At 33.1% G+C, this 24,869-nt stretch overlaps 1 protein-coding gene across 1 annotated transcript in view; it reads right to left on the bottom strand.

Moving 5' to 3' along the window:
• The window catches only part of Swim (Secreted Wg-interacting molecule), a 91,343-nt gene extending 68,785 nt beyond the window's left edge, over window positions 1-22,558 (bottom strand). Inside the window, exon 1 of the mRNA XM_068768855.1 lies at window positions 22,257-22,558. Within this exon, the coding sequence (XP_068624956.1) occupies window positions 22,257-22,267 (11 nt within the window). The 5' untranslated portion in view covers window positions 22,268-22,558. The remainder of the gene's footprint in view (window positions 1-22,256) is intronic.
• Window positions 22,559-24,869: the final 2,311 nt, after the last annotated feature.

Genomic DNA, 24,869 nt, shown 5'->3' with positions numbered 1-24,869 from the left:
TCAAATTAATATTTACATTTCATATACAATATATCAACGAGCATCCAATTAAAATGCTATAACATATATTCAATTGTGATGTTTTATATATGTATTAATAAGACGAAAACTATATCATAGATTTAGACTTGAATTTTAAGTTGCTAACTCATACTTAAACTTGTGGTAAACGTTAAGTAAGTATAACTTTGAGAAGGTCAATCATCGATACAATTCGATTGGTTCACGTTCAGGAAACTACGAAACATCCCATCCAATATCCCACAATGCCTTAAGATGAACTAAGTGTTACCAATGATGAACTAATTACGCCATAGAAAGGTATCTCACTCTGAGCTTCAAAAAGCCATGGAGAAAGCTATTCTCTACGAGTCGAATCAGAAATAGGCGATCACAAACAAAAGCAACCGAGATGGCCCAGTGCCAGGCTACATAGCACGCGAAACAAAGGGCTGTTGGGGCCCTAAAATTCTAGAGTGGTGATCATAGACCAGCAAGAGCCAAGGTCGTTGGAAGATGCTTGATACAGGCCGCTTCTTACCGCTTCTATTTGAACTCTAGGGAGAAGACTTATGTCCAGCGACATAGGATATACAGTTTAGATGATGATATAGATGAATATAGCATTAAAATCAACTATTGTCAACTATTTTTAAAATTTACTACTAATTTTAATTTGACTTGCTTGCCTTTTAAAGAACTTTTAATAATGTATCTTAATAAATATTTTTGCATAGATGTAATAGATAATAAGTTAGTAATTTTACGTATGATATCAATATTAAATATGATTCAACTAAAATTTTTAACTCCAATATGAGGTACAATACTGCTATATGCGTGCTAGACGTGAAAAGTCTTTATGAACCGATAATGACTTTCGCCGAATATTTGTTTGTAATTTTCCAATCTGAATAAATTTCCAACCACGAAAAGTACCAGGAAATACATGATTGAATAACAGAGCAACCTATGCAAGTGGAAATAAATACTTGACCATAGAACGCAGCAAGTTATGTATTTAAACCAACAAGGAAAACATAAAGCGATAAAGTATCTGGCATCGTGCTTTACAAGTGAAATCTATCGCTAGGCGTGAATCCAGGTCCGTGAAGCCAAAGATTCAACACAGGCCCTGTGAACGCATATTGTTCCAATAAAGTGAATGCAAGGCATAAGCCAAGTAAAAGCAAATATATCATATAATACATAAGGTGTTAAACATTTTAACATTAGCGTTATTAATAATTCGCAAGTAAAATATTTACTTTAACACAATTACCCTTGTCAAGTCGAAATTTGTAATGAATGAGGCTTGCTAAATTTAGAGCGATTTTAGCCAAGGTCGATCTTTCAATGTTTTACTTGACGTGTAAAAATGATGGGCAGTTTTAAAGTTTAATATATATATATATATATATATATATATATATATATATATATATATATATATATATGTGTGTATATATATATATATATAACCTAATATATGAAAGTTATTGACGTTATAATCTTTTAAATTGTTTTTAATTTACAGATTAAATATATTTTAATATAATCACCTACAAGGCGCTACATGCAGGCCGCAGTGGGCGGACGTTTCACAGCTGAAACGATGATGATGTTAGTGTGGTTTTTTTTTAAAATAAATAAGGCTTTGAATTTATATAATTGCCAAGCTTATGTAATATAAAATAATCTAAAATAGAACTAAATTTGGTTTCAAAATTAAATAAATACGCTCTTTTCTTTTTTGTTACAGAGAGAACATTACACGGCAATCTTGATAGAACACGTGGTAATACGGTGTTATTAAGTAATATTAATGTATTCTGTCAATTTATTAAATTTTATTCTTATTGTTAAAAACTTCTTGGTAAAAAACGCTTGTAAAAAATATGAAAAAAAAAAACAACAAAGGAATAAAGTTGTGTCAGAAAATTATGGCGAAAATGAAGTATCTTTTGATATCGAATTAGTGTAAAATAATCCTGAAAGCCTAAAGGACCGAGAATATTTAAATATCTGGCGACAGTGAACAAGTCTGTAGGTGCATGCAAGTAAAGAACTGTCGTGAACCTAATACGTAAATAAATGTAATTACTAAGTGGTGTAATTTTGAGGTTATTAAACTGAAAAAATGAAACTAATTAAAAACATTTACGTCGTACTTTATAACGATAACTGTAGAACTATATTCCAGAATTTTCCCTTGTGGCAAAAATCAAAAGCGATTTATTATGTCTGCCTATAGACACATATAATTCGATACCAGACGATCAGTCGTTCAGGCAAATCGCTATCCAGAAAGCCTTAAGGCATGCAATCGAAGACATAACGGAATCTAAAGTTTGGACGCTTAGTATCTTTGCCTAAGGTCCATTCGTTTACATGCTGCAAATAAATTTCAGTCTATTTACAACGATCATGTAAAAAATTGGATTTTCAATTGGACACGATCAATTTTTTAATGGATTCAGGCGTTATTTTACGGAAGTCCATCCTAAGTAAGAAAAGGACCAATATATAGCTACTTCCGCCAATGCAGTAGTAGTAGTGCAATAAAGTGCACCGCCCGCCAGCCCGCTGATAAATGCGCATGCGGCAAACAATGCGACTTAGCCAACTACCACCGTTAAATCACTCAACACGTGTTACACCCCTCCACGGGGCATCCTCAGGAATAATGTTACACCGATTAGTGTCAAACACAGAGTCCCGATCAAATTGTAAAAAGTATATATGAGATATATTTAAGTAATAATCATATAATAATTGAATTGAAGCATTCGTCATAATTTTAGTCGTAGATCGTACACTGCTGCAATAATAGACGACCTTAATAAAATCTGATGAAATCGTAGAAAAATCGAGAAAAAAAACCGTAAAAATTTATATTAATAAACATAAATAAATATTACTGTGTACGAAATTACATATTTCAAGTACTTTCTGTCCATGAATGATCGATCACTTGGATAATTTGTTCTATCAACCTGATTACTTGAAATCGTAAGTACCAGGCGAACATAAAACATAAATGGTTTGTATTGATAAATAGTTCTATATGAATTGTTCAAATGAATACGTTAATAAATCAAAGATCAGGGTCGCCTTACTGTATGTCTATTAACTGCATCTCGTGCAATATTAATCAACATTAATTACTATAAGTCCTGCATTCCGGGTATGATGTACATCAGGGGTGTCAAGCTTGCGGCCCGATCTACATCCGACGTATTAAAAAAATAAATTATAATTGTTAAATAGGAATAAAATTTGCATTTAAAATTATAGTATACTTTATTTATGAACCATAATGATCATTTTGAATAGTACACTTTACATGTAAATCCTTATTGGCAAAAATTCACTTGGGGCCAATTTTGAAAAAATCTCGGCCATTATAATTTCTTCAGAAATACTAAAGCATACTCGCTTAGCAAAGAAAACAAAAATAAATAAAGCAGTATGTAACGACTACTATCGCATACACTAACCACATAAATATATCAATAAACTTAAATATTAAACTTAAAGTATTTTATATTAATGTATTATATATGTAATACTGTAACCAAAATTTTCTTAAAATCCATTCATTCTAATATATATTTAAGAAAAACAACATAGTTATAATTTAAGAATACTGCCGCATACTGCCATTTCGGACAAAGATATTGTCTGAAATGGCAGTGGGGCACATAGCTCGTGCAACTGATGGCCTTTGTGAATGAAAGATTCTCGAGTGGCGGCCACGAGCCGGTAGACGCTGTGTGTCTTGGCCCCTCACTAGGTTGACCGACGACATATGGTCACGGTAGTCGCTAGATGCGAGTAGCGCAGGACTGGTAATCGTGGTGATGAATGTGGGGAGGCTTATGCCCAACAGTGGGCGTCTATAGACTGAAGAGAAGAAGACGGGGAAGAAAGATGGTGTAATATTTAAAAACAAACTTGTGTACATGCTTTAGTTTACAGAGTATCCATCTGCCTGCTTTTAAAAATAGTTAATATGATGTAATATAAGATGTCTAATTTACGTAACAAAATGTAAGTTTAATGAGAATAATTTTTTTGAACCCAATTTAACTTTACATATGTATATTACAATGTACTATTTAAAATAGAAATATTTATAACCGTTAATATTGATTTTTTTGCGGCCTTCCTAAAGTTTTTTTTTTATGAAGCTATCAGAAATCCTTTAAAAACAGTAGAAACGTTTAATATACGATAAATAATGTTTCATATTTAGTTTTTATTTTAAATTTATATCCGTGTTAGATAAAAAATAAGGTTAGTAAGTAATAAAAATAAATAGAAAAAGAGTTTTAACGAAAAAACAATTAAAATAAGAAAAAAAAACTGACATTGTAATAATCTGTGATCTAGGAATGAGAACGAGGGAAGGAAGGCTATGTGTTAAAGAAGATATGAGAGAGAAAGGGAAAAAGAGATTGTGACAGAAAGAAAGTGTATAAGAAATTCAGAAAAATGAATGGAGAATGGTGCATAAAATTAAAATATTTAAAAACATATATTAACCTAAAAATGTGGAGTACATTGTCTGTCTACCAAAACACGGTAGAAGAAACATAAAAACAAAATGGATCCGTATTTACTACTTTCTTATTTATGTATGTCTATACTACCACCGCGATGTTACATTCATTCCTGTTTTATTTTTTTTATTGATTATTTCAAATAATATTTATACGATGTTTATTATCTGCTCTTACTTATCTTGTTTTTATTTGCCAATCTAAAGTGTAGCATTTTTTTATTTAGTCTAAGTTAGTTTTTGAGTGTGACACCCCTGATATTTAATTCTAAATATAGAGATAGTGAAGTGGATTAATCTGTATGCACTTGTCTTAAGAGTTGATTATTTTTTAGACGCTCAAGATCAGCTGATAACTGAAGGTGCCCTGATAGCGCTGCTAAGATTATTTAAATCTTATAAACACTTGCTGCATATATAACGACCTTGAAAATAAAATGCATTCAATAATAATTTTTATGCATCTAAAATCAATTCAGAACATATTTACGCGTCGTGGAATTGTAGGTATTTTTATAGTGGAGATTTAGGTGAAATTATTGCAGTAGTATTATGATTGTATCGAATTAGAAACGAGGAGATATGTAAACCAACAATATAGCTTAGCAGATTGACAAGTTAAAGTAACAGTGGGCAAGCTACACGCTCAGGACAGATGGCCACTAGAGCCTTTAGGTTCTGGAGACTAAGTAAGTTCAGTGTTAACACCCACCCACTAGATGGACAAAGGACTTAATTAAGGTCATCTTATAATGCTTGAAGTAGTCCGCCTACAACCGTTTATTTTAAATCTATGGTTTAGGTCTATATCAAGCAATGGAGGTCTTACTACTAAAAGATGATCATTTATAGTAACATATGAAAATGATATGAAAAAAAAACTTTATTTGGTTTTTATCGTCGTTGTCGCTTGAAACCATATACGCCCACTGCAAGGCGTAGGCATTCCCTAAAGATATCTTTAAACATTAAGATACACTATAAGCGTAAGTAAGAAAAGGACCGATATTTAGCCACTTCCGCACATACAGTGGTAGTCATGCAACAAAGTGCACCGTCCGCCAGTCCGCTGATAAATGCGTATGCGGCAAACAATGCAAATCACACAACCGCCACTGCCAAATTACTTAACACGTGTTTCACTCCTCCACGGGGCATCTTCAGGAGTTATGTTACACCCATTAGTCTACCACTGCATGTGCGGAAGTGGCTAAATATTGGTCCTTTTCTTACTTAGAATGGACTTCCGCAAGGTAACGCCTGATTCCATTAAATATAAACGTAACGCTTGGAAGGCGGATTGGCGATCGCAGTGCAGTATATTTGGTATGCAGAGGACGGTACTGGCTATGCTCTGGAAATTCATTTATAAGCAGCGGTAATTCTATATAATTAAAGCACAAAGTATGAAGTATACAAGATTACATCTCGGCAAACGAACCTGTAACCTACAATCCTGTAACCTACAATCGCAAATCCCAATCCTTTACCGCTTAGCTACCATTGCCAATCTTAATACTTAGCTATCCGAAATTAAAACACGCATTTCTTTTATTATCATCACGTTATTTATAATTTTTTTAATCATTGATTTTCGGATAGTGTGCACCATGCCTTAATTGACAACAAATATTATTTATTCATTCTTTTAAAGTTTTTAAACCGACAACGTATCAACCTGTGTATATACGCACTTGTAGTAAAACAAATAGTTATTCATGTAGTATGTTATTTAATCGTATTTACGTATGCTACAAAGTAAAACTGTGTCAGTGTGAAAGCGACTTAATTTTTACAGTTACCGGAGGAACGTTAACCTATTATTTTAACAGGTGTTCAAATGCTAAAGGACGTTTCACATTATCAATGGTATACGGTGTTTTAGTACATTGTAGTAAGATAAAAAGAACTGTATTACGAATCGATTTCTACATAGAGCTACGAACGTCACGCTGTAAGAGGTAACAATTGCTTGACACATTTTAGTAGTCAGAATTTTGACAAGTAAATTTAAATTTGTATAGATACATTATGACGTGATATTATTGTATATTATTATACAGAGTGACCGGTTGCAGCAATAAGCAATATTTTTTTATACGTATGTATATATACATATATATAGGTGTGTTTGTATGTGTATTAAAATTATTGCTCATTTCCCCATCTATGAAGATTTTGAATTCGCAAAATGATCGCATTTGCCGCTTGGTTGCGGAAACCTGCCCGCCAGTTGTATTCCAATAGAGTTTCAGAGCAATCACATTATACAGGATGATTGTAAATAGGTGTTAAAGCTTTAAGGATATTCGCTAAAAATGAACCTATACATTCACTCTTAAAAATTTTTCACCCATGACCAATCATCCTGTATAATGTTAGAATGTCAATACCTAAAAATAATAGATTGTTTGAAATAAAAAAGCGCCAGGAACATTCTACAAATCTTTGAACTCAAAACAGGAAAGATACATGACCAAGTTCTTGATGGTGATTAGAGATTTGGACGAGGAGAATTAACCTTAGAAAAGCCTCACAAGGATTAGAAGGCTGTAGTAGTGTCTGAGAGAAATGTGGCAGCTATTGTTTCTGATGATGTCTCCGCTGTTAACAGCAGCGGAAGCGGCAGAAGCTATAAAAGTCTTCAGTGAACCCGGAGGACTTTTATAGCGTCATCGGTGATGAGTTCACGGAATGCTCTTCCATTCCAAATGTACGAGGACGTTTGCAAGGAGGTAGCAGTGCGGCTACTGCGGCAGTGTGCGGCTTGGAGTAACAGCGAGGACCACTCGGCAATTTAAGGTTGTATACGTAACCTACCTCAGATCGTCCTCACTGTACGCAGAGAAGGGGGAAGAAGTGTGAAACGGGAGAGGAAGATATTAGCCGGAGTTAAATGTGTATGTATTAGTCAGTTTCATAAATACGTCGGTACGGTTTGGACGCCGTATGTAGATGGCGCTACTATACGATTGCCTGCCGCTTGGTAGTCGTATGAAAGGTTCCGCATGGTTGAGCCAGAAATTAATAACTACACACATATATATATATATATACAACCGTGAAAAAATTAAATGATCTCTCAAAGGCACATGGCTATCTTGCGTCAAAAATAAACTAGGTTCTTTATAACCTCATAAGTTTTGATTGTCATCTTGTATGTGCGTGTATCTATTTATTCATAATTATGCTATCCTTTTAAAATATTATATATATCGTTTTCAAAATAACTTTGATATATCTCAGACTATTACATAATGTTTGAAAAGAGTGATTGATAAAAATATAAATATTTTTACTACATAAATGAACTCATACAATATTCAGCTTATTCAAGTAATTTTCATGCCTAACAGCTGTATCAACACTTCTTCAATACACAGAATAAATATTCTTTGTCTCTCTCTTTGTTGATATTATACAGTAACCATAGTTATAAATTTAGAGCAGAACCTTCAAGTAATGATAAGTAATGTAGTTCGACAATGACTTTACATTATTTCAAATATCAAGTCTTATCGCTTATGCGTTCGTCACATTATTTGAAAAAAGAACTAAAAAATCCAACTAAAGAGCATTAAAAAGTTTTTTCTTAATTTTGTCCTTATCTGGGCGCACGCTTATAATAAAGTACCAGATCATATTTTAGACATTCCATTTATTAATTTTAAATCTAAAATTAAAAGTATATTCTTAAATAAATCTTATGTCATTCATGAGTTTTTAATTAATCGAAATGTGTGAAACTTTGTTTGTTGACTCATTTACATGGTAGATATTATTACACATAAAAAATTGTTAAATTTCACTTAAAATAGCCACTGATAAGTTTCTGATCTTCTGATTTCTTCCCAAAAAATCAGCATTGCCAGTCGGTGATAGCTTACTGTCATATTAAAATAATCGATGATTCAAAAGCGCATGTAAATGCCTATTTGAATAAATATATTTTTTAACGTAAAACCTTAAACTCTTTTTAACGTTATAGTAAATATTTCTATGAACATTGTGTGTGTGTGTGTGTGTATGTATATATATTCGGAAAAGCGTATATATATATATATATACGCTTTTCCGAAATATATTCCAAAATTCTTATTGGTGAATTTTAAAAAATTGCGCTATAAAACACAAGCGCAACCAAACTACATCTTGGCAATGATTTTTTCGCTTAAGCCCATTACAATGATTTTTAAATTATGATATTTTTTTAAATAAATAGTCTTGCTGCATTTCTTTCGTCTATTCTTAGGTCTAAGGTGTTTATCATTTAAACAGACGGTAGACTCATTTTTACGTTAATATCAGATGCTATTCAATATATGTTGAATAAATAAGTCTCATAAAAAGGGCCAAGGTCATCCACAGAGCAATGGAGAAGATTATGTTCGGAGTTTCGCTGCGAGATGGTATCACTGAACCAAGATCATCGATATAGATCGAAGAATCATTCATCTGAAGTGATAATGGGCGGGGCACATTGGTCATGCAATCGATGGCCGTCTCGTGTGGCGACCACGATACGGTAGACGCGGCGTGGGTAGGCCCACAAGTGGACCGTCGTCATGGTTAAGATCGCGGGAAGTCGCTGGATACGGGAAGCGCAGGACCTGTCATAATCGTGATCTTTGGGGAAGGCTTATGCCCTGCAGTGGGCGTCCATCGGTTCCAAAGTAGCCACAATTAATGAAAATGTATGACGTTCATGAATGACGGCTTGAAAAAATTCATTCAACAAATATTTGTTTCTAAATTCCAAACCGCCTAGGCTAATGTTTGTTCGGCTGATCTCTAGATAGCGCCGCTATAAAATCTTGTCTGACTTTGAAATTCCATTCCAATTACTAATGCATCGTAATTTTTTTAATTAATCATATCATCAATTACTTATGAAAAGGACCAATATTTAACCACTTCCCGATTAGTGCCAAACACACTAAACACACTAATCGGTGTAACATAACTCCTGAAGATGCCCCGTGGAGGGGTAAAACACGTGTTGAGTGATTTGGCGGTGGCAGTTGTGTGATTCGCATAGTTTGCCGCATATACACATTGATCAGCGGACTGGCGAGCGGTGCACTTTGTTGCACGACTACCACTGCATGTGCGGAAGTGGCTAAATATTGGTCCTTTACTTACTTAGGATGGACTTCCGCAAGGTAACGCCTGATTCTATTAAATCGTCAACTACTGTACATAGAACTACTCCATAGATATCAAAAAGGAAGCGGAGGTAAGCGACTGGTTGCAAGGTCTCGTGGATTCATTATATATTTCGTATTTATGAAAAGTTAGTTTTAATTACCTTACAAATAGTACCAATTTTTATAATTACGTATCACTAGTCGTTATAAATAATATTAGCTGTCCTCTTTGGCACTGCCTTTTCGGGTTGTAATTTTATAAAATTCTGCCCAATGTTTCCATCTATACGAACGATTTCATTAAAGTAAACCTCGCTTCAATACTCTTTGCAGATAGAATTTTTATAAAATACGTTCTTCGTTGACCTATATTCTATCTAATAATCAAAAATTTCAAGTCTAAACCTTAAGTTTTTTCTCAAATCTATATCGTGATTATAGTCGGCACATGTTAGGAAGAAATAAAAATATTGACGTAAAAATTCAATAAATAATTTAACAAAAGATATCAGATACCACTAGATGGACCGAGGGCATAGTTAAAGTCAGATCAGAGAAGAGAAGTCATTCACACACATCATAGACACACAAGTCAGAATAGAGAAGTCATTGGATACGGGTAGAGTATGACCGGTCGTCATGGTAGTATTTGGGGATGCCTAAACCTTGCAGCGGGCGTTAATAGGCTGAAGAAGAGTAGTGAATAAGAAAAGATATAAAGGCCTTCAGATACACTATCAAAAGAAAAATTTATTTCCTTTTATGTGACGTATATTTACTTCAGATCAAAGTTTTATTTAATTCATCATAAACACATGTTTACTATTATAACAACTAAACGATAGACCATAACTTTATACCACTTGAAAAAGGAAAAAATAAAACTGTAATTAGGTCAAGTATGCATTTATATCGTATCTGTTTCGTTAATAGTTTTTAGTGTGTGAATATCGGCCATAAAAATGTTTATCGACCTAAATTTCATTCTTTTGCGATATTAGAATAAACATACACATGGTTTTTGGGCCTCATTGGAAAGTTATACATTCGCATGACGGGCCATAGGGAGTTGTGTCTTTGAAATTTCTCAAGATCGATTGAGAAATTAAGAGATCTGAAGACGGTCGAAAGTAACCTACACAGCCCGGCGAAATAGCAGTGATCACGTTACATCGAACGTAGATCATTGCTGGGAAGTTAAGATAATGACCACGAAACGTAATGCAATACCTCCACCCATAAGATGGACAAACAGCCTTATATAGTTCTCCAGAAGATGCTAAGTGTGGACTATTTCCAAGCGGTCCTATTGAAAATCTATCATGCAATCTTATGTCCAACTCTGGATGTCGTACGGTTAAAGTGACGAATAATGAGAAACAACTTATCATTGAATCGTCGTTCTATGCGTCCATTGCTTGAAATCCTTTTATGTCATTCCGTATTTCTTTCTGTTGATTGTTTAGGATCCTTTGACTTCTGCCATGTTCTTTTTTTCTTCGTTCTTGTTATTAAAGATAAGCTTCTCGAAGGTTCTTCAAATATTAGTACCGTATATCCAAAATACTCATGAATGACCAGGCAAACGAATAATGGCTCTTCTTTGTTCTGCTGTCCATATGAACACACACAGACAGTCTCAAATCTTAATGTAATCCAAGAGTCAGCGCTTCAGTCAGGCTATTTTGGCAACCTTCTCGTGACATACAGAAAAGTTCATTGTTAATGATATAAATACAAGAAAATGTGAATAGGAGTCTAAATCTCTGTCTCGTAGAACAAAAAAGTATTCATGAACTCAAAATAAGTTAAATGTGATAAATTTGAAAAAGCAGACAAAAGATTGACGTCATAGGGCACTCGGTTAAATTTTTGAAAATGGAACCGTCAAAAAAAAAACACGCTCGATATTCAAATGGTGAAATATTATCGCATTGCATTCGGCTTTTAGAAACAAGTCGTTAAAATGAAATATGGCCGTCTCAATTACGTTCGCAGCGCCGTTCAATCGTTAGCATTGAGATTAAAGAATGGAATTCTTTTATTGATACGGTTTTAAGTGAATTTAGAAAGCGTTAGTGAAACATATTTTTAAAATGCGCTCATTTGTTCTTAACATCCAAAGTAAGTCTAAGTCTTTAATGTATGGTATTTTTACAATAAGATGTAAGTTTTTACCTTGAGTATTTCCCAAATTTTAGAGTCCACACATAAGAGGATCCAAAGCTACTACTGTGCTAAAGAAAACAGAGGATAAAATAGCATCCAAACAGCTCTACATCGATTATATCAAAACGTTTTAAGACGGATATGACTTCCAGTAATGACAATTTTAAAATTAATTATTTCGATGATTATTTACGAGCGCAAGATCGTCAGAATAATGTTAAATCATGAAATATAAAGAGAAACATGTATTTATATGATGTTAATATACAACAATACGTTATAGAAGATTTATCATACATAATTTTCTTATCGATGTAGATGACCCGAGAAATTAAAGATTTTCTAGCAAAACGTTCTAACATAGCTCGACAATGAAAATTGGTACTAAATCGATTTTCGTTCATCCACTAGATCACTATCATCACCATGCAGCCGTAGAATATTCCGTGCTAGACATATTCCTCTTCATAGATTTCCAATAAGACCGGTTGGAAGCGGGCTCCATCTAGCACGGTGATGCAGGTGTCCCAGGCTACGCTTCCCCTTCCATATTATTATTCTAGAACCTTAAGTCAAACAGATGTAAAATCATAAATATCCAGTAATGTCCTTCTGCCTTCTGCATCAGGTTCTCTAGAAGGTATTTATACTCCTAGTTCATTGATGCCTCTTCCAATATGCACAGCTGGAAGTATGCTGCAATTGTGATGAACGACTTCAGATTAAGATGTCGCGCAGCTTGGTGATGATTGTGTGATGATGGATCTGATGAAGCCCGTTACATTATCGGCACACAATGGATGCGTGCGAAGTATTTCGTAGAAGTAAAGATGGCAAAAAATTCTGAAAAGGGCCGTGCTACGAAACGCTCTGATCATAACTTTTCTGCTGAGAGTATATCACTGAGAAGATAAAGTAGACGAACAATAGAAGAAGGAGAATAATAAAAAGATCTATGACAGTAGAGTTGGATCCTAGAATTTTAAGTATATGATAGAGTCACATCGAAACGTTAATGTTAGAATAAATATACTGGAATAGACTACTGTTTTTTTTTTTCGATTACAGACATCCTAGTATTTTTTATCTATTACTTTTTTTAACTGTAAAATTAAAAATCCAAATCGGTCAAACATCACAGTAAGAAAAACGACTTCATCAAATCTTCCCACATAAATCACATGTTTTTTATTTATTTTTTATTAAGAGCATCATGACATTACTTTATAATCGTAATAAATTAAAACCGGATTTCTAAATGTCACAAAAATGTTTCGTAATAGAACCATTGCTATAAATAAAGAAACCAAATAAACGCGATACCTACAATACAATTAATATATTTATTTCTTGACTGACGATATAACGAAGACCTTTTTTCAGATTTTTTTTCGTCTTTCAAATTTCGAATAAAAATCTTGATACGTTATTAACTTTGACATGTTTTTTTCAATTAAAACGTATCAACAATAAGAATTTTCAGTGTGATAAGCTCAACTCTGATTGTGTTGATTAAAAATACTTTTTACTGACGTTAGTAGGTTTAATACCTAAACAGGATGATTGGTTATTGTTTAAATTTTGAATTATTATATCACTAGATAGAAGCATATGGCTTGGCATCTACCCCAAAGATTTTTACGATGGCTGGTGCGAACCCAATCGCATCCAGCAACTTCCTTCGATTTTCGATTCTCCTTGTAGGGAGTCCTTCAGGCCGTACATCTCTTTCGCTCTTAATCAATATATGCTACACCATATAAAAATTTGTACTAAAAAAAAAACTTATTATAAAATTTTTAGATCGATTTTGCAGTAAAAAAGTCGAACATCCTGCGGTTTTTATTTTGTAAAAACATAACTTGAATTTTATTATATGAGAAATTATTATTTTTTTTAATATATATGTTGAACAGACGACCTTGTTAGGTCGACGTTATATAACTATTAAGATGTGTATAAATTAATAAAATTTGATACAGGTGTTATCTAAGTTCTATATAAGTATATACATTCTAATATAGCTAGACAAAAACAACCAAATAATTAGAAACGTGCATGTTTACACTGGAGGCTGCAATCTTTATCTAAATGCCTTCCAAAATGCCTATAAACTGCCTGTTTACAAAATAAAGACTATTTCAAGGCGACCGAGCATTAACATTTTAAGCATACGAGAAGACGACTCGTGGTTTATATTTATTTATATTATGATTATAATATTTAATTCGAGTCACGGAGATATTGAATGTTATTCAGATGATGTCATATCGCTATTTAAAAAAATCATTAATTACTTTATATTGCTTTTAATTAATGCACTGTTATTTAATCTAGATAATAAACAATTTATTTACATAACTGGTCGTTTCAGACTATAAATGCATACTGCAAGGCCACTTGCAAAGATATGTATGGGGGATGTACCATAATCATCACGCTTCACGGGCAGTTTAGCGATCGATGTGTGGTATTATGGTACGAAGAAGATACTGCTTTCCATTTTTTGGAAAGTTGTTGCACAAAGTGTGAATTATATAAGACTTCCGGGTATCGAACTAGTGACCTACGATCGCAAGTCGCAACCCGCTACCCCTGGGATACCACTACTCTTCTTTACATAAGCAATGAACATATGTTTTTTAAAGTCAAACGATCTTGAAGTATATATCTCAAATGATAAATGTATTTTTAACGCTGTCATACCTCTATTGGCAAGCGTCAGAGACTTTATATCATGGTTGCACAGACTTATTAAGACTAGGGGCCACTCGGGCAAATCATGAACTGATGGCGGGCCGGCCGCCTGAAGTTTAGATAAATAAACTTTTTGGTTTTATTCTGAAATAGAATTCAATATTTTTCCAATGTATATTGGAATCGAGAGTATAATTTTTGTTGTCGGCGGGCCACCAGTATTCGACCGGCGGGCCGCGGTCTGTGCATCCATGCATTATATATTTAAGATAATAATTTTTGCTTTTAATTTCCATTTTTTATCATTCTATTTCTTATTTTCTTATACTGACCAGATTTTAAGCTCTATTTTATTATTTTAAATTATATTTTTACTTGTTCTTATTTTAATTCGTAATTAAGTTTTTACGTTAAACTATCTTATATATTATTTATTTTCTTCATGCCTCGACCAATATTTTGTAAGATATACTAAGTTCATATTTTTTCATCATTTTAGCTGCAAGATGCCCACTGAACATTGGTCTTAACTCTGATTTCTAATAGGACCAGATGGAATCGTCCTGGATCCTACGTCTCCTGACGACCTTGAGGTGTCAGTATCCACTTATAATGATGGTATATCCTCGGTTTAATTTCATTTTATATGTCAATGTTTATTGGTATACTCCATATCTAATATTTTTTAATTTTTTTATATTGAAATAATTTATACAAATAAATTAAATTCGTGTGTGTTAATATTAAAATAACAGCTTTTTACTACATGTATATGAATATATATAGGGTATATATGACAAACAACATTATTTCTTTTGTCTGCCCGTCTGCTTGTTCCGTTCTCTGAAACGGCTAGACCGATTTTGACGGGACTTACAATTCACCTATTCTGTATTCAGACATTAAAGCTTAGTCTTTTATATTGATGTTCATAGAAAACCAAGTATAGTTAAAATTTAACGCGTTCTTTATAAAAAACAAATATCATGTTATCATCAACCTTCGCCCCTGTTTTGTGCAATCTTTTTTTAATATTTTATTTCACACCTTCATTGACCTATCATCAATTATAATTGTCAATATTCAATACATTATCTAAAAACTCGTAAAACGGAAAATAACATAAATATAAACATTATCTGTGTTTACTTGTATTAAACACTTCAATCACTTTCAACTTAAATTCTATAGAAGTGAACAACCGATAAAGAGATATTGTATTTGCACTATAATGCAGTATGCATTTGTTCGTATCTGTACAAAAAGGTTTTTAGATGGTTTAACATTGAAATTTTTATAGGGTCAAAATAATTTGCTATTGATGGCAGTCAAATATCTTCGACTGAAATGGTAATAACGAGAATGATTTACAAAAATATTCCAATAGTGGGACTACGAAGCTATTAGTATATTGTTATGCAAAGCTATCTAAAATACTGCTAAGGTTATATTTTATTTGACTTACAATACTGCAGAAATAGAATTTACAGATTCTGCGTGTTGTGAAGGCAGGGCTAAGATAGCGCTTACCCATAACTCTGTTAGGGAAACAAAGTTAGAGGACTCCCTCGGAAGGCACGACTCATTCCGCTACTATACCACCGCTGAGTTCTTATGTCGCTTCAGCAGACTGATCTGGTCGCAAGAGCTCTAGTAAGAAAAGAACCAATATATAGCTACTTCCGCCAATGCAGTGGTAGTCGTGCAATAAAGTGCACCGTCCGCCAGCCCGCTGATAAATGCGCATGTGGCAAACAATGCGAATTACACACTACCACCGTTAAATCACTCAACACGTGTTTCGACCCTCCACTGGGCATCTTCAGGAGTTATGTTACACCGATTTATTCCAAACACAGAGGGACACAGCTCACATTATTGCACGACTAATACTGCATTGGCGGAAATAGCTATGTATTGGGCCTTTTCTTACTTAGGATGGACTTCCGCAAAATAACGCCTGAATCAATTAGATATTTAAGAGCTCTAGTGTCCGGACCTCAGCTTGTGCTATTATTTGATACCCCTACAGTATTTATTTAAGGGCAACCCCGAGGGCCGAATCTCGGCTTGATCAGGTGCTACTATCTGGTTAGCCAGCCTTTGTTACCATTTCGAATAGCTGCAGCGCTGGTAGAAGCGGCTAAAGAAACTCTAGCAACATTTTTATCTAATGTGATCGGAGTTGGCGTTCCCTATGTATTTGCGAGTCGACCTCACCTATGATGAAGGTTGGTGTATAAATAGCTGAGAATTCATTTGTATATATATATTAATGTCATCGCGTTGTCCAGAGACTCAAACGTGTTTCAGTCGCAGGACAACGAGGCTTTTGAAAGTACAAGGAGGGATTATTTTGTAGATCGCGCCACTTACATTTACCAAAGGTATAGAATTAATGTCATTGCGACATGCGTTCTTTAATTTACTTTGATAAATCTCTTAGTTATTGAAGAACTTTTATAAATAGAATCATCTAGAAAATTATAATTTACTACAAAAGTTTTCTCAACATATATCTTTATTATTGTCCTTGTACCTAACGAGGTTATTATTATTAATGAATTGTTAATAAGTTATGGCATTTTTATCTTTATTTATTATTTACGATTATCACATTTGACAGTAATTATTTTTTTCTATAATGTCAAGGCTTACAAAAAAATTTTTACCGCCATTAAATTATAAAGATGTTGAAATTATTTTAACCGACGTATAATGTTTACAACGACATTTTTAAAAATATTTTATAACATTACGATATAATAAGAAATATTTTTATAATATATCTGTGCATTACTCAAACGAGAGATAGAAGTAATTGCCAAATATAAGTAATATTGAATATATATATATAGAGTAATTTAATTTAATAAATTTTACAATAATTTATTAAGCTAAATAAAATAAAAATGTATGATACATTAATATTTATTTTATGTATAGACGAGTGAACGCTTTTATTTTAACATTTATACTTTCAAATTACGTAAAAAGAAATAAAAATAATGAAATGATTGCATTAAAATCGTAAATAATTAGGTTTATGTGTTGATTTTTTCGGAACAGACAAATCTTGGAGAAAATAATTTTAGTCTTTTTAAGCTAAATAAATATACACGAAAGTAACTTACTTTAATTATTTCACATAACCGATACGGAATATGCTTCCCCAAATGGACTGCGCTACCTATATATACATTTTCTTCGTTTTGGTACAGTCAGCGACAAAATTGGTATATTCGATGATACTTACAAATTATAGGTGAGAATATTCCACAAAAATCCTCATATTTAAAATAATTCGATATCTTTTTATATGATACAAACCTGATTATTGTTGGTAAGTTAAAATAACAATGCACCAACGTCACTAAGAAGAGAAAGTTGCCTGTTGTGAATTACAGTCCTAAACGCGTTTTAAGTGTCAGTTCAATCCAAAAACTCATCTTGGGGATTCCCTCAGGTCTAATCTGGTTTCTTCTTGATGCGTCCACCAAAACGACTAAAGTACGACTATCCTATTCTTAATGTAAATAGAGTAACAGTTCTGATTACTAACCCAGCGGAGCTTTCGGAAGTGGTAGTTTTGACATTAGAAAACCACCGGCCAAGGCGAGGTTAGGTCCTCCCGGTCGCCCTAGTCTCAGAATGTTAAGGGGGTATCATCGTCTAGTGACGGCCCAAGCCGAGGTCCACTCGTGGGCGTCATTGAGCTTAGTCACTCCGTGGAGCGTTCTCAGAAACGATCTTAGACCTTAGCGGCCTCTAAATCCAAACGAAAAAAAAAAAAACAGAGTATTAACAACTAGAAGTGGCAGAAGGTGAGTCACATAGAGCAGAACCGATGGAGCCTTAATGTTCTGGAGTGAAGACTACGAACTGGCCTATGATGGAAGGATGATCATGTTTAAGTTGTATGACGCAAGACAGAGGCCGCTATTAAATCTATGGGAAGTTCTATGTCCAGATGCTTACGTCCTATTGCTACAAGAGATCTGTTATACTTTTCAAGATAGGTTAAGTGTGGGTCTCAACTCCTCAAAACTGATGAAGTCCTTCATGCCAACATCCAACTAGTATTTGTAAACAATAAAAAACAATGTTTTCATAAATTCTATAAGGCTGCTTTCCGTGTGGTCTGAAGGTAATTTAATCACAGTCCGTAAGGAATCATGTGGTCTAGTGAAGTCATGTATGATCACCGTTATTTACGATACGGTTTCGATTTTCAAAAGATTGTTTTTTTGTTATTTAACGGTGTTTTATGGTGATATGTATATTAAATACTGGCCTGTTGCCTTTAAATTCCGTTAGATCATCATGATTATCATATTTTTCAATATGCTAATCATGGTATGGTATTCAAGGTTAATAGCTATAGGGTAACAGTTGTCTAAAATAAGTAATAAGTATAAACTTCATGTAATCAGAAAACCGTTATAGGTTTAAAAAGAAGGTTCGAGACGAAAGCGAAAAAATCTTCGTAACTCTCGATTGTGAAACATACCAAGTGTATGTATAATTTATGTATATATTACATCCACTAATTTAAGTATATGTTTATTACAAATTAGATAATAAATATGGCATTTACGTGTATAGTTGCTTTAGTAGTAGTTGCTGTTAGCACAGGGGCTGGAAAAGCTTCACCGACACTGAGTACACGGAACTGATGGCTCCGTGAACTTGTCAAAAAATAATTTCTCGCCACTCGAACTCCAGTAGTACAATGACGTTCACAGGTAGGTATCAGCTCTACCCGTGTAGAGATGTGTAGTGTAGTTGTTATAGCATTTAACATGTATGTATAGCATATAATCTTAGTTATTTTTTCAATAACATTTATGCAGCTATATATTTGTTATCTGTGCACCTACACGATAACTTGAAATCGACATATTCTGGTGGCAGAAGCTTAGAACGGACCTCTCATGACCAACTTATTGTATAACATTGAACTCTACCACCTTGGTTTGACTGGTAGAGAATTCCTAAAGGTATTAAATCAGCTATTACATAATATGTATAAGGAATGATTAAATAAATAAAAGGGCTGCCTTATATTTTGTATTTTAAATGCACACTTAGTATTGCATGATGTGATAATTCGCGCGGATGTTAAGGAAGGAGCCCTTAAGGTTACCCACATAAACGAGGTTAAGATAGTGCTTTCCACGCTCTGTACCATCTGATTTGAAGAATTTGTACACGCCGATAAGGCAAAAGTAAATATTTAGATTTGCGAAAATTAAATGACTTTATATGCATATATAATACTCGGTTTTTTGTGATCACCTTAGCTCATGTCGTTATATGATCTATAGAATTATAGGCCGCTGAGCTACAAGGCGGAAGTTTTACGTAACTACAGAACACATGAAACTCTATGGGATACTCTCATACTTGAGAATATCCTGTCAAATATGTGTTTGCCATTCCAAATCTCTCGTAGATCGTTTTCCTAATATTGATTAATTTTTTTAATAAGTACTGAATAAACTTCAGCAACACATATATACGAATAAGATAGACTAATGAGCGTTTTAGTTCCTAGTGAGGTTAATGAAGCCTAGGTATAATAGAATGGGTATAGCATAAATACAGAAATTTTTTACAATCTTGTACTATTTAAAATTTCAAGCCGAATGTAATGGTAGCAACTCTCAACTGATGGAATCCGAATTCAAATTTGCGTTCGAATTATAATTCGCGCAATAATAATTTATGTCTAAAAAGTATTGTAGCTGTAGTGGCCAGTAATACGGATCCGAATATCGTAGTCTTTCTTTTTTAAAATTTGTATAATTTTAACTGTACTTCGGACTTCTTTAGAATCTAATCGTAAGATAGTTTATTAGACAGCGCGATTGCAGCTAGTATTATTCATTTTTAACCTTTTTTTCTGTTTGTATTGTTTACAGTTTTTGTTACACAGCTTGTATGAAACAAGTATATTATATATTTTTATCGTGAAGCTGTAACAACTGTAAGCACACCTAAATAAATAAATAAATACTATTTTAGAAATGTAGATGCGAAATATATGTTATGGATATTACTCGGAGACAATTTGTTGTTGTTTTTTTTTTTAATACAGATAAACGCGATGTTCACCTTAATAAACAACATAACTGTCAATTTCGTAAACAATAATGATTTTATTCCAGTAAATTATATAATATATTTTGAAATCAATGGTTAAGGCTATTGATTAATATTTTTTTTTTATACACGTTATTGTTTTTTTGAGCAGTGCTGATTCCACGGTTAAATTCGTATTTAAAATAATATAACATTTTAGTTTTTCGAAATTCAAACAGAATGACGTCATAACGAAAAGAACATGCTAACGGATAACTAATTTCGATACAATATCGTATAAGCTTAAATTTGAAATGAATTTGAATTAGGAATTTGGAACTAAAACGCTAATATTTTAGTTTAGCTTTGCCAGTAAGAAATTTTGATTTAAATCCTTTAAAAATTTGTTTAAAACATCATTAAGATATCTTCCTTAGTTGCCTTAGTTTTAAAATATATCGAATATATATATGTAACTAGCTGATCCCGCCAACGTTGTTTTGCAAAAAAAAATTGATATTTTAATTTACAAATAAAAAATAAGGGTTGATCGTAGAGGGGTGAAAATTTATGGTTGTATGTATTCTTGTATGCTGTATCATAAAAAAATAAAAACAAAAAATTTCGTTAAAAAAATATTTTTTTTTTAAGTATGAACAACCTTTATCACTTAGGGGTATAGAAAATAGATAGTAGCCGATTCTCAGACCTACCGTATACGCATATTAAATTTGGTAAAAATCAGTCAAGCCGTTTCGGAGGAGTTCAAGTTCGAACACCGTGACACGAGAATTTTATATATTAGATATACAGAAAAGTAACATAAAACAAAAAAAAAACGATGGACATTGCATTTTGTTCTCTACTCGATGCAAAAGTTTTGAGTGATTACGATTATCATTTGTTATTTCTTGATAAACAAAGCAAAAGATCAAATCAACTCTTCGCGGGAGGTACCCTGCAGCGTTCGTCAGATAAAACCTGTCTAAGAACCAACACTAAAAAGATCACAAAAACGGTTAGCAACGAAAGGAGAGATTTCTTGCTGTTTTATTTTTAGATCCGACTATACTTTCTTGTTTTTAAATGTAAAAGATACAATAGATTGTCGACGTGAAACTAATATTTATATGCACCTGCTATTTTTCGACTAGTTTCCATAACAAAACTTTAAATAAATATAGATACTATTATGTTGTTTTAAACATTATGTAATTAACCATTAACCTAAAAAATTTTAAAAAAAATTTAACACTTCAATTTTTTTCACATGGTAACTTGGTCTTCATTGATTTGCGTTTTGTTTTTTTCATAATACTATCGAAACATCCAGGGTATATGGAATTTAAAAAAAAAAACATTTTGAATACAATAAGAAGTTTCTATTTAAAATATATAACAGAATTATTTTTTATTATTTTCTTCGTTCGCTGAAATTATATTTAAAAAATATTGAGACAGAAAATTAAATCGACTTTTGTTGCGGGTTTTTTTTTAACAATTGTTAAAATAATAAGTATGATCTTTTAATATATAGAGCTATGTTAAAAGGTGACTAAATAGTATTTAAATTATGCAAATAGAGCTTTACTTACGTGTTCGCCATGACAGCTTTTGTGACCACTAAGCACAGGCGAAGGGATTTAAATTGTCAGTAAATGCTAATATGAACTATACAAACGTAAATTCTGTTATTTATTATTCACAACGACTTTTAACAAAAATTTCGTATGTATTTTCTATCTGCCCATTGTTTCACGTAGATTGAAAAGAAACACTGACAGTTCGAATGGAATTTGTAACAGAAAAAAAAATCGAACTGTCACTTTTGAATTTCGAATCAGACGCGCGGCAATTCGTCCTTCGAACGCAAACGTCTACTTAGTATGGCGGTCGCAACCAAACTGCGGTTTCCCGCCAACCACCACCTGATTTAATATACGACGAAAATATATACACATACGTTTAATATCAAAACGGTTTCATTACGAACAAATATGTTTCAAGTGCACGCCTGTTATATTCCATTGTTTTGGGGTTGAACTGAATTTTCGTTTTGATTTAAAACATCTGAGAAATATTTTGTTTTCGAGTAAATAATATTATTTATCTGTATTGTTGTCGTTTGCTTATCAATGTAATTGTAATTTATTTAGCATTTCTTTTTATACTTTTACAGTAATATGCACGGTTATTTAGATAACATACTAGGTAAATAGTGATAACATACTATAATTATTTGTATCGTTTACACGTATTTTCATACTCTTTATACAATTAAACACACAAACTTAACACATATATGCAAACGCATTAACAAATGAGTAAAAAATAGTTGCGTACGCGGCAATACAATTTTTTTACTTAATTTTTTTGTCCCTCTTATTGTAGATTTATATAAGAAGTATGCTGACGGCTGTGATATCGCCAATAATTAGTAAATTGCCAACGACATATATTGTTATTTTAAATAAATAAAATAAATACATGTTTATATTATGAACAGTAATTTGTCTATGGCATGAGAATGCCCGAAGCGCCAAGTTTCAAAGAAACTAGAGTCAAATACAACTTATCTATAATTTAAGGCTTTAATTAACATACGTGACTAGGTCTGTTCAAAACACATCCTGATCAGAGAGCCCATAGCAAACTCAGTTGGGTTTACTGTGATCAATTTCATAGCTAATCCAGTAGTGAAATTTATTCATTGCTAACCTTTATTATCACATGGTAATCGTTTAAACCATGGATGCACAGACCGCGGCCCGCTGGTCGAATACTGGTGGCCAGCCGACAGCAAAAATAATACTCTCGTACATTCGAAAAATATTGAATTTTAATTATTATCAATTCTTTACTATCTACAATTACCTATACTTCTGGCAGCCGGCCCGCCATCAGTTCATGATTTGCCCGAGTGGCCCCCAGTCTTAATAAGTTTGTGCAACTATGGTTTAAACTGATAGCTATATAATCCAGTGGCGTACCTAGGGGGGGGCGGTGGGTGCGGTCCGCACCGGGCGGCACTTACCTTGGGGCGGCATTTTTTATATTTACTTATAGTTGTAAAAAGCAACTTATTCGTTTCAAATTTATTTTCTTGCTTTAATAATAAATGATTATTATAAGTTTAATATTTGATTTATATAAATTATGATTAACTTTATGATTTCGAATATTATTCCTCGGTGTATATAAATGCATTTTAGTGTAAATTTTGGATTCTAATTCAAGAACAAGATAATATTTTTATTTTATTGTATTCATAAAATTCGTTGAATTCGTAAAAGGATCTTTACGACTTTGTTCGGCAATTTTTCCTAACTAAAATTTTTTGATGTCAGTTTATAAATGTCATTTCTTTTGAAAAGTTTATATGATTACTTTGAAGTGATATATCAATATTATTTTAAATCAAAAACCACTATTTGATTGACATATAATAGAAAGGGCGGCAAACTGGAGATCGCCCCGGGCGGCAAAAGTTCTAGGTACGCCACTGATATAATCTAAGAATGTTTCTTGTTATAACTATATAGTTATACTGTTAAGTAATGTTTAATTAAAATGTTTGCTATAAGAGAAGTCTTTTTCCCGATACTTCCTATTAAAACTAAAATCATAGACACTCTAAAAATTGTAAATCAACTAGTTTAAGGTTTTATATGCTCGGCGAAACGCTCTGGATACCCGCCATCTATCGCTCCTTTTGGAAATCTTACGACAATACGTATGTTCAGCCGTGGACGTTGGTGTACAGGTGAAATAAATAATGTTATATTAAATAATAATAGGTAATATAAACATAATTAAAACTGTATATATAAATGTATAATCATCATCATCGACCGATGGACGGCTACTGCAAGGCATAGGCGTCTTTCAAAGATCACCATCACCGTTTTTATGCTGGCCATATCCAGTGACTTCCCGAACTTGACTATGTCGTCAATCCATTTAGTTAAGAGTTCCCCAAACTTTTTGTGTCGTAGACCCCTTGCCATGTTTTTCCGTGTTAGGTAGACCCCCTACTTAAGTAAGAGAAGGACCAATATTCAGCCACTTCCGCACATGCAGTGGTAGTCGTGCAATGAAATGCACTGCCCGCCAGCCCGCTGATAAATGCGCATGCGGCAAACAATGCGAATCACACAACCGCCACCACCAAATCACTCAACACGTGTTTCACCCCTCCACGGGGCATC

The sequence above is a fragment of the Battus philenor genome, unplaced genomic scaffold (assembly GCF_028537555.1).
Source record: "Battus philenor isolate CCGP_79_NKW_IND1 unplaced genomic scaffold, ilBatPhil1.0.hap1 SCAF_27, whole genome shotgun sequence".
Lineage (NCBI taxonomy): Eukaryota > Metazoa > Arthropoda > Insecta > Lepidoptera > Papilionidae > Battus > Battus philenor.
The sequence above is the reverse complement of the archived record's forward strand: the minus strand, read 5'-3'. Positions and strand labels throughout refer to the sequence as shown.